An 11395-nucleotide genomic window follows, 5' to 3' on the forward strand; every position below is an offset into this window, starting at 1 on the left:
AATCAATATGAAATGAAAATCTACCTACAATGGCAACTCAAATCACTTATTAAACAAAATTAAAAGAGGATGGAAAGAGTTTACCATGGTGGGGTGTCTCCCACCTAACACTTTTAGTTTAAGTCCTTAAGTTGGACATTTTGAGGAGCTTATTGTCATGGTGGCTTATGTTTGTACTCATCCTTGAATCTCCAAGGATCTTTGCCTCTCAATTGGTTGATAGAATTTCCAACCATCTTCACCAAACTTGGGTGAGGTTCTCCCCAAGATATGAGCTCCCAAATTTGATTTTCATTGTGCGATCCGGGATCCCACACTTTGTTTTGACACCCGTCCTTAGATTGATCATCATTATTCCATCCGGGTAGTGTGGCCTTGGAATTCTCAAAGAGGCTTCCCTGGGTGGTAGGCATATAGAATTCCCCTTTATGCACCAAATTCTCCTTCTAGACCCATACAATTTAGCATTCCTCCAACCATAGTATTTATGCCTTGAGGGTTTAACCTTAATGAGCCTAACATTCTTTTTCCAACCATTACACCACTCCCTCTTACTCTTAACTCCACAAAGAGCTCTAAGTTGACCATCATTTTCAATCAATCCATATTCAAGTGAGAAAGTGAGGCTTAGGGATAGAAATTTTACCCACTTGAATGTTATGTTAGGTGATGGTGGCTTGGGAGGGACGACCTCCCCACACTTAGACAATGCAAGGTCTACTTCTTTAGGCTCTTCTTTATGTGTTTCCACCTCTTTGCAAGCTTCCTCGATTTCAACCTTTCCCCTTTTATCACATGGCTTGGTGTTGTCTTCAAGAACTTCATCTTGCCCAATGGGAGGTGAGTCAATTTTAGATAGGAATTCATTGATGAATGAATCCATCTCTTGATCAACCTCTTCATATTCTTCAATTTCGATATACACCATGCCAACGTTTTCCTTGGGAGGTTGTGCACACTCTTTTATAGTTTCAACTTCATGTCCAATGGGAGAGGATTCCATTGTAGAGAGAAATTCATCCATGATTGAATCCATCTCTTGATAAGCCTCTTCCATGTCTCCAACGATGATATGCTTTGGAGGTTGCGCACCCTCCTCAACATCAATATCAAGCTCCTTGGAAGAGTTCTCCATGATGCTACATTCCCTTGGACTTTCAACATCTCCTAAATCTTTAACCACTTCTTTCTTTTCTTCAATAACCATAGGTTCCTCCAATTGCTCTAGTACAAAATAGCCCCCCTCATTTTCCACCGGGTTTTCCAATCTCTCCTTCATGCTATGATCTTCAATGGATTCTTCACATGTGGCCACGGAAGCACCTTGAGTGTTCAAAAATTTGTAGGATAAGGTAGACACTACCTTGGTCAAGTTAGTCACAAACTCTAGGGTGTTCCTTTGCATATCCGCTTGTCCTTGAAGTAGCAATGTGAGAGAGTCATCTATTGGGGCTTGGGGTGGATAAGAGGGTTCATTATTTTGGAGAGAGGGTTTATAGTAGGAAGGTGGTTCTTCTTGGTAAGGGTATGGAGATGGTGTGCATTGAGGTGGTTCTTGAGAGTAATTGTGTTGGAACGGTGGTGGTTCCATGTATGGTTCATATGGCTCATAAGGTGGTGGGTATGGTTGATAAAGATTGGGGTCATATGGAGGGTTTTGGTGATATGGGGCTTGTGAGCAAGGTGGTTCAAAATCATGTTGAGGGGGTGGTTCATAGGCATGTGGTACTGGTTGTCGACAATCAAAATAAGGGTTACCACATCCATTAGATTGATATGCATTAGGATAAGAGTTATACCCATAAGGAGTTGGAGGTTGTTGCCAAGAAGGTTGATCAATCCCTTGAGGCTCTTCCCATCTTTGGTTGTGCCCAAATCCTTGATGCATATTACCATTGTAGTTCCTATTTCTTACAACATAATTTGAGCCAAACTCATAGCCAAAGTGAGGATGAGAATTCATAATAGCAAAGAAAACAAAAATTAACAAAGATAAGCAACAAAGTCCTAAACCTAACAAACACTAACAAACAAGCAAAAGACAAACATATTCACAATATTCACAATAACCAATAATGTAACACCATTGCAAGTCCCCGGCAACGGCGCCATTTTGATGATTGGGTTTTTGACGGTATAGAATTTCACAAATGAATTCTCGTTGCAAGTATAGTTTCCAAACCAATCAAAAATCCTTTCATACAAAAAGTTGTTTGTCACAAGTAACAAACCCCTAAAATTAATAACCGAAGTATTCAAACCTCGGGTCGTTCTCCCTAGGATTTACAATAAAGTGTCTTGTTATTGGTTGTGAGTTATTTTGGGCAATCATCAATTACTTGGACATTAGCAACTCAAGAGTTCCCTAGTTACCTTTCCAAGCCAAGAGAATAAAATTCTACTCTAAAATCCTTCCAAGCATTTCATCAAACACTTGGAAGGCACAAAAGAAAAGCAAAGCAAATTGACAACAAGAAGAGAATCTAACAACAATTATTGAAAGAAATTAACAACAACAATCAAAAGAAACACAATTATTATGAATTACCTTGAATTAAATTGAAAGAAAGTAGAAGGAACAAAATACTAGATCTACAACAAAATATAAGAACAACATAAAAGAGATTACACCAAAAGAGTAGAAGAAGAATGAATGTAACTACAAGGAATTGAGAAGATAGAAGTAGAAGAAGATGAATCTAAATCTAGATCTAATAACTAAACCTAATCCTAATCCTAATCCTAGAGAGAAGTGAGAGCTTCTCTCTCTAGAAACTACTTCTAAACTAATCCTCATGAGTGTGAATGAATCCCCTCCTCCCTATTGATGATTGATGACTTCCCCTTAATCCTTCATCCTTTTCTTCCTTTCCCTTAGCAATTGGCGCCAAAAAATGGGTTCAGAAACCCTCTCAAATCGCCAGGCACGTGTTGCATTAATGAGGTCATGTGCCGTCATCGACGCGTGCGCGCACGGTACGCATGCGCGTCCCTGGCCTGCTTCGCAATGTGCGTGCGAGCGCCTTGTGCGCATGCGCGTGCATGGCCTAGATCAATTCTTTGGCTTTTTGTGCTTCTCTCCACTTGCATACTTTCTTCCTTGCTTCCTTTGATCTATGCCTAGCCTATTTCAACCTGAGATTACTAGCAAACACATCAAGGCATCTTATGGAATCAAAGAAGAACTAGAATTCATCAAAATAAGGCTTAAAAAGCATGTTTTTTACACTTAAGCACAAATATGGGAGAGATAACAAAACCATGCTAATTCATAGGCTAAATGTAACAAAAGGTTATCAAAAAACTCTAAACTCAATACAAAATAAACCGTCAAATTGGGGTTTGTCAGCAGCCTGCCTACAATCAACCTCGGCAGCACAGTGGCTGGGAAAGGCTGAAGGAGCATGCCAGAGACGGCGGGCCAACCAAGGTGTTCAAGCCATTTCCCTGAGTTTGGAAATTCACCAACTACACCCCCCTCGCCATCCCTATCGTGGAAGTCTATCAATAGATACCTGAGAAGGGAATTCTTTCGAAGCCCCGACCTCTAAAGGACAGAACCGGGGGGAACAAGAACCTCTATTGTGATTATCACAAGGGCTATGGACACAAAACACAGGATTTTTTTGACCTAAAAGACGTGCTGGAGCAAGGGATTCGAGATGGAAAGCAAGCCGAATTCTCCCACCTCATCAGGGAGCTGAGGAGACGAGATCGCGACAGCAAAGGGGAGGACAAAAGTCGCACGGTGAAGCGACGTCAAGATCCAGAGGACAACGAGCACGGCCTTACCATAGTAAATGTGGTAATAGGAAGAGACGCGGCTCCAAGGTCGAGGTCGGCGCAAGAGAAGGATGCCAAAGTTCTGGCGGTCTCTTCATCCCCCGCGCGAAGCTTCAAGAGGGTTCCGTCCATATCATTCGGTCCGGAGGACCAGTGGTTTGATGAGGTCGCGGAAAACCCCCCATGGTCATCACGGCCAGAGTGGGAACCGGTCTGATCAAGCGGATCCTCGTAAACACCAGCGCCGACTCAAACATCATGTTTTGCAACGTGTTCGATGCTTTGGGTCTCCGGGATGCCGATCTAAGGACTCACAAGCACAATGTAGTAGGGCTAGGCGACCACTTTATCAAGCCCGACGGGATAATCTCCCTACCGATCTCCGTAGGACTAGGACAGGGGAGAAGGTCGGTAATGGCAGAGTTCGTGGTTCTGCGAGACTCTACGGCCTACAACATCATCCTGGGAAGAAAGAATACTAACGAACTCGAGGCAGTGATCAGTACAAAGATGTTGATAATGAAGTTTATTGCTGAGGACGGATCCGTGGGATCCATAAAGAGAGACTTGGAAACGGCAGTCGCCTGCGACAATGCTAGTCTCTCCTTAAGAAAGAAATCCAAATAGGCATCGGGAGTGTTCCTCGCCGACCTGGACGCTAGGGTCGATGACAAGCCTAGACCCGAGCTGGAAGGAAACTTAGAAAGGTTTAGGGTTGGTGACTCAGAGGAGAAGTTCACCTTCATGAACAGAAACCTCCCACACAACCTGAAGGAACCTTTAATGGAAATGATCAGGGCTAATTGCGACCTATTTGCCCGGACGCCAGCCGACATGCCGGGGATAGACCCCCAGCTCATGTCGCATCACTTGGCCGTCAAGGCGGAAGCCAAGCCAGTAGCTCAGAGGAGAAGGAAAATGTCACAAGAAAGGGCAGAGGAGGTGGCGAGGCAGACGGCCAGCCTTCTTGAAGCGGGATTTATCCGAGAACTCGATTACTCGACTTGGCTGTCGAACATAGTTCTAGTTAGAAAGCACAATGGGAAATGGAGGACGTGCATGGATTATTCCGATCTTAACAAAGCATGTCCCAAGGACTCCTACCCCCTCCCCAACATAGATGCGCTTGTTGATGCGGCGGCTGGATATCGGTATCTAAGCTTCATGGATGCTTATTCTGGCTACAACCAGATACCGATGCACCAGCCAGACAAAGAGAAAATGGCGTTCATAATGCCTGGGGAAATATACTGCTACAAGGTAATGCCGTTTGGGCTGAAGAATGATGGGGCCACATACCAAAGGTTGATGAACAAGATTTTTGGCGACCTTATAAGCAAAACGGTGGAAGTATATGTAGATGATATCCTAATAAGGACCACCCGACCTGAAGACCTCATAAGCGATCTAAAAAATATGTTCGCTTCCCTTCGGCAACACGGCATGAGGCTCAATCCGCTTAAGTGTGCCTTTGCCATGAAAGCAGGAAAATTCTTGAGGTTTATGATAACCCAGAGAGGGGTGAAGGCCAACTCGGAAAAGTGTGAAGCAATACTCCAAATGAAGAGCCCAGGATGCATGAAAGACATTCAGAGGTTGGCAAGAAGGCTCACCGCACTGTCCCATTTCCTCAGGGCATCGGCTACTAGAGCCCTACCATTTTTCAACTTGATGAGGAAGGGGATAGTGTTTGAATGGACCCCGGGTGTGAGGAGGCGTTTAAGCATTTCAAGGAAGTACTTGCAACACCACCTATCCTCGGAAAGCCCAAGGATGGGGAACCACTATACCTGTACTTGGCAATAATTGATAAAGCGATGGCGGCGGTCTTTGTGCGAGAAGAAGGAAAGATCCAACAACCAATCTACTTTTTGAGCAAAGCACTGCAAGGAGCAGAACTAAGTTATAACAAATTAGAGAAGCTAGCACTCGCGCTCCTAACCTCTTCCCGTAGATTACGACAGTACTTCCAAGGTCATTAAGTGGTCATGAGGACAGATCAGGGAATCCGATAGGTGCTCCAGAAACCCGACTTAGTGGGAAGAATGATGACTTGGGCTATCGAGCTATCTCAATACGACTTGCAATATGAACCCAGGCATGCGATCAAAGCACAGGCCATGGCCGACTTCTTGGTCGAAATAACAGGAGACCCAACCGAGCCACCGAACATACAGTGGAAGCCCCACGTAGACGGAGCTTCCAACCAGAAGTCCGGCGGAGCTGGGATAATGTTGGAAAGCCTGACTGGAGTCGTTTATGAACAATCGATCAAGTTCGAGTTCCCAGTGTCAAATAATCAAGTAGAGTACGAGGCCCTTTTGGGCGGCTTAGTCCTGCCCAAGGAGGTCAGAGCCACAAGGTTAGAAATATGTAGTGATTCACAAGTCGTGACCTCTCAGGTCAATGGATCATATCAGGCCAGAGACTCGTTACTACAAAGATATCTAGAGAAGGTTAGAGAGTTAACCCAGCGATTTGAGGAGGTCTCGGTGCAGCACGTCCCGAGAGAGAAACACGCGAGCAGATCTTCTGTCAAAGCTAGCAAGCACCAAACCAGGAGCGGGGAACTGATCTCTCATCCAAGGTCTGAAAAAAGAACCAGCGGTCACCCTCCACTTAACAAAGGTGGATCCCTCTTGGATGGACCCGATCACCGACTTCTTGGAAAGTGGCAAGCGTCCTGGGGACAAGAAGTCGACCAAAGCGTTGAGAAGGGAGGTGGCCAAATACACAATCATACAAGGTCAGTTGTTTAAGAAGGGACCCAACCAACCCTTGCTAAAATGCTTGCATCCAGACCAAATGGATTATGTGCTCAGAGAGGTCCATGAGGGGTGTTGTGGTTACCACATCGGGGCCAAAGCCCAAGCAAGGAAGCACATCAGGGCCAAAGCCCTAGCAAGGAAGCTCATCAGAGCTGGTTATTACTGGTCATCGATGATAAAGGACTCCAAAGAATTCGTGAGGAAATGCGTCAAGTGCCAGGAGAACGCCAATTTTCACAAGGCGCTAACAACCGAGCTAAATCTATTGACATCTTCCTGACCTTTTGCACATTGTGTAGTCGACTTCCTATCGACTATTATACCAAGTAGATAGAGGCCGAGCCACTAGCCAGCATATTCTTATCCAGTTGTCGGAAGTTTATGTTGAGACACGTAGTAACTCGATTTGGCATCCCAGAAGTCGTTATCTCTGATAACGGGACACAGTTCACCGATAAGAAGTTTGGAGAGTTCCTTGCTGGCTTGGGCATAAAGCAAAAGTTCTCATCTGTGGAACACCCCAGATGAATGGCCAAGTTAAGGCCGCGAATAAGGTCATCCTGCTAGGCCTCAAAAAGCGGCTTGATAAGAAGAAGGGAGCATGGGCTGACGAGCTCGCCTCAGTCCTCTGGTACTACTGCACAACCCAGAAATCGTCTACTGTTGAGACCCTATTTCGCCTAACATACGGGGTAGATGCTATGATACCTGTAGAAGTCGGCGAACCGAGCCCACGGTTACTCTTGGGAGGAGTGGAAGAAGCTGTGGAAAAAGACCTAGTAGACGAGGCAAGAGAGATGGTCCATTTGTCGGAAGCAGCGCTGAAGTAAAGAATGGCCTTGCGCTACAACATCAAAGTACTCAGGAGAGAATTTGAGCAAAATGACCTGGTCCTGCGGTGCAACGACCTCGGACTGCCGACTCAAGGAGAAGGTAAGCTAGCGTCGAACTGGGAAGGCCCGTACAGAATAAAGGAAGTAATCGGCAGAGGCGCCTACAAGTTGGAAAGACTCAACGGCAAGGAAGTCCCGAGAACATGGAATGTGAGGAACCTAAGAAGATTTTATTCTGACCAAATGCGCTGAATAGGCGACCTGCCAGGTTCTATAAGACCCGGGTTTTGCTTTATCATTAAATAATTCACTTTTGTGAAATACTTATCATTTTCATAGATCTGATCAACTACCGATTAATGTTCACTTATGATTAAATTTACCTTTTCCCCTTTTTACATCCCATGTCAACGAATTTCTTAAGATACGTGGTAAATGGGGCGACGATACGATAACCCGGGACTGATCACCCCGGGAACCAACCAAACTAACACTATAACAAACGGCTATAGCAGTAATAAAGCCACGACTTGGCTTCGTCAAATTACCAGCGCTACGGGTCGACAAGCCAATACCAACAAAATGGTAACAAAATAGAACAAAAATGCACTACTATGTAAGAGGGGAAGAACACTAACCATAAGCTGACCAAGCGACTACTAAAGTAGTTTAAAGTTACAAGATTCAACATGCACAACAACAAAGCTGCAAAATTTATACAAGAGTACAGAGATCACTTCTTTGGCATATCAATAATCTTGCCATCCTTAATGGTCTTAAAGACCCCGATCGCCGATGTGTCGAAGTCTGGAGCCACGAGCTTCACTTGGGCTTTAAGAGCCTCTTCAGTCATCAATATGACATTTTTCTCCTACTTCACGGTCTCCTTGTACTTCTTCTTAAATTTAGCAGCCTCAGTTCAGAAGTCTTTAATTTCTCCTTGGCGACTCTGGCCTTCTCCTCGGCAGCTTTAAGCTTCTTATCTGTGCTGGACAGCTGCTCCCGAAGTGATTCAACTTCCACCTTAAATTTATTATTGGCTTAAACAGAAGACTCAAGCTTCCTCTGAACAGTCTGCGCCCCTGCCAGGGCAAACTCTGCCTTTCCCGCTATGACCGCCCCGCGAAGAAGAGTTCGGTACATCCACCTTGCTTGCGAAGTAAGGTCCCCACCATGGAAGAAGTCCTCCATGCCGGGAAGCAGTTGGGCGTCAATAAAGTTCCTGGCATTAAAGTTCCTCTCCATCACAGTGAGGGCTCCTTCGGGGCTAGAGGACGACCTCTTCCTCTTCGGGTTATTTACAACCACCACTTCATCGTCCTCAAATTGTGGTTGAGAGGTCGAGCCCTCGTCGGTACCGACCACCTCAACTTGGGTAGGAGAGGCATGCGTCTTGATAGCGTTCTGGGGCGTCACCTTGGCAGCATAGAAGGAAGGCACCGCCTGGGCCTCGACATATTTGGGGGGAACCTCCTGGTTCTCATTGGCCGGTTCTTCGTCGCTATCTCCAGCCAAAAAGGTGTTGTATAAAGTGTCAAGTCTTGTCACTTCGGCCTACATTCCCACTACAACAAAACAACGAAACCTGTTATGTTGTGAGGTCGGCATAGCAAATTAAAGCAATAGTAACAAAAAAGTGAAGATAAAGCCACTCGCAAATATAATTCCTAGTGACTTCCCGATCACCCATGAGGAGGTGGGGGTTAACGTCATTTTTTGAAAAGAAAGCTAACAACACGTCGACAATACTCTTATTTTGGGGGTACAACCTTTTGTAGGTCACCTTAGTGAAGGCGTTAGACCCTGCCCCGAAACTCTAATAGGTCGGGATGTGCCTTTCCCCCTCCAACATCAGCCAGAAGGGATGCCGACCTTTAGCGGGACGAACCTTGAAGTACTTGTCCTTGAATCCATGATATGAATCCTCGAACAAACCAAAGATCTGCCGACCTTGAGCAGATCGGAACGACATAAATCCATTTAAATAACCCATTATGAATATTAAATGCCCAGTGCAAAGAACAATGGGACAAAGGGCTATCCCTAACGACGAAAAGGCCTACACACGCAAAGGGTGCATCCGTACCACGAGCAACCGAACATTAGACAGCAACCTGCCTGGAGAAGCGGAACGCGCCACCAGCGGCGCTCACGACCACAACTGGCGCGTTGGGGGCACTGTTGCAGCCCAGCCGAGCTAGGCATGTCAACCAACCCAGCCCAAGGGTTTACCGACCCGACTAGGTCAGTTACCGTGACCCGCCCGTCAGGTGACCCGGGCACGCACCCTCCTTGCCAGCTACGTGACAGCTGTGGAGAAGGAATCTTCCTGGAAAGAGGCCTTCCCCTGAGGGGCCCACTTTACTGACAAGAAATATAAGGGGAGGGTCCTACCCCTCCCCCAAGGTACGTTACTAACAACACTATACACTTTTCTCGCCTGCACACCTGGCTGACTTGAGCGTCGGAGTGTCTTTGCAGGTGATACCCCCTGCATGAAGAACCTAGGAAGTCGGCCGCTCTAGCCTCTCTCTCCATGACCCGGAACCAGGTGGAACCCCATTTAAGGGATCCCATCCCGAACCGTCCGGTACCCGACCAACTGAACAATTTATTTTAAATAATTGAGATTTGGAGTTTAATACTTTTATTTTTATAAACAAAGAAATTAACTATATTATCTTATATTTTAAATTAGAGTACTTGATTAAAAGCCAATTAGTAAATTGATAAATAATAGTATTCTTAAAGTCATTTTAAGAATTTAATTAGGTTTCAAATTGAAACCCTATTTAAAATTCGCAAAATTAGTAAATAATTAGCCAATAAATTAATTATTAACCCAAAAAATTAGAAAATAAAATTTTATAGTTTAATGAGGTAGAGCTAATTAAAATAAGAATTTTAATATAAATTTTAAATAACTTGGCCCAAGATTGGGCCGAACAGACTAAACTGGACAAACCGGGCTCTTATTGGACTCAAGGCCGAAACCAATAACTTCTTAATGAAGGCCAACATGCCTTCCTTCCCCCAAATCAAACGAAACACATGCTGAACTCATGAAAGTGGGAAGAAGGGGATGAGATCCAAACCCTTGGCTTGACTTCAAATCAAGAAAACTTCTCACTCCGAGTTCTGATCACCGCATCGTTTGCGGCCATGTGATCATTGCGTCGAACTCTATGAATCCATCAGAACAATTTCATAGGTAAGCTTCACTCTCACTCTAGTTTCTCTACCCATTGAATTTCGAAATTCATGAGTGTATATGCTGAGATTTTGTTGGTTTTGGTACTTTAGGTTTGAATTAGCTTGCGGGAGTCGTTAGGCTTGGTCTGCTTGGTCCGTGTGTAATGACCCAATTTTCAGTATGTCTAGATCATACCAAAAATTGAGCACTACTAACTTGTCTTCCTAGTTACTATCTATTATTCATTATATGAGCCTAATCCATCATTAGAACGTTGTTAATTTGTGGGGTAATTTTTTTTGAAAATATTTGGATTAATAAACAAAATAATTCATAGTCAATTCACAAAAAATAGCAAATAAAATAGTTATAAATAACCATACTTATATACATCTCAAGCAATTAACAATATTTAGTTATATAGCCTTTATTAGAGTATATATTATAGATCTGAGTTAAAACACCCCTAGATATAGCTACATGATAACTATATAGATATATACATATACATACAACATCCCAGGCCCTGACCTGTTCAACAAGTCCCTAAGCTGTTGCCCAGCCTAACTTAGACTCTATGCTCACCTAATCCCTCTAAACTACTAAAGCAAGGGAAAGTATCATCTAAATCTTCAAAACTCGGGTCAAGTCAAATGCCATCAAAAGGTGGAACATCTTCTCCTACACCTCTGCATGATTATACGTCGTCATAGAGCATCTCTCTAGTACTTCATTGAGTGGCCACATAACAGAAACATCGTGCGGAAGACTTAAGCTAAAGTTCGTAGATAATCAAGGTGTAGATGTCGGTTGATCTC

At 44.4% G+C, this 11395-nt stretch overlaps 1 protein-coding gene across 1 annotated transcript; it reads left to right on the forward strand.

Moving 5' to 3' along the window:
* Nucleotides 1-7075: 7075 nt before the first annotated feature.
* On the forward strand, nucleotides 7076-7381 carry LOC107470404 (uncharacterized). Its single transcript, XM_016089810.1, has one exon. It carries the CDS (start codon nucleotides 7076-7078, stop codon nucleotides 7379-7381), a length of 306 nt encoding a protein of 101 aa, XP_015945296.1.
* Nucleotides 7382-11395: the final 4014 nt, after the last annotated feature.

Source organism: Arachis duranensis, chromosome 10 (genome assembly GCF_000817695.3).
Source record: "Arachis duranensis cultivar V14167 chromosome 10, aradu.V14167.gnm2.J7QH, whole genome shotgun sequence".
NCBI classification, from domain to species: Eukaryota; Viridiplantae; Streptophyta; class Magnoliopsida; order Fabales; family Fabaceae; genus Arachis; species Arachis duranensis.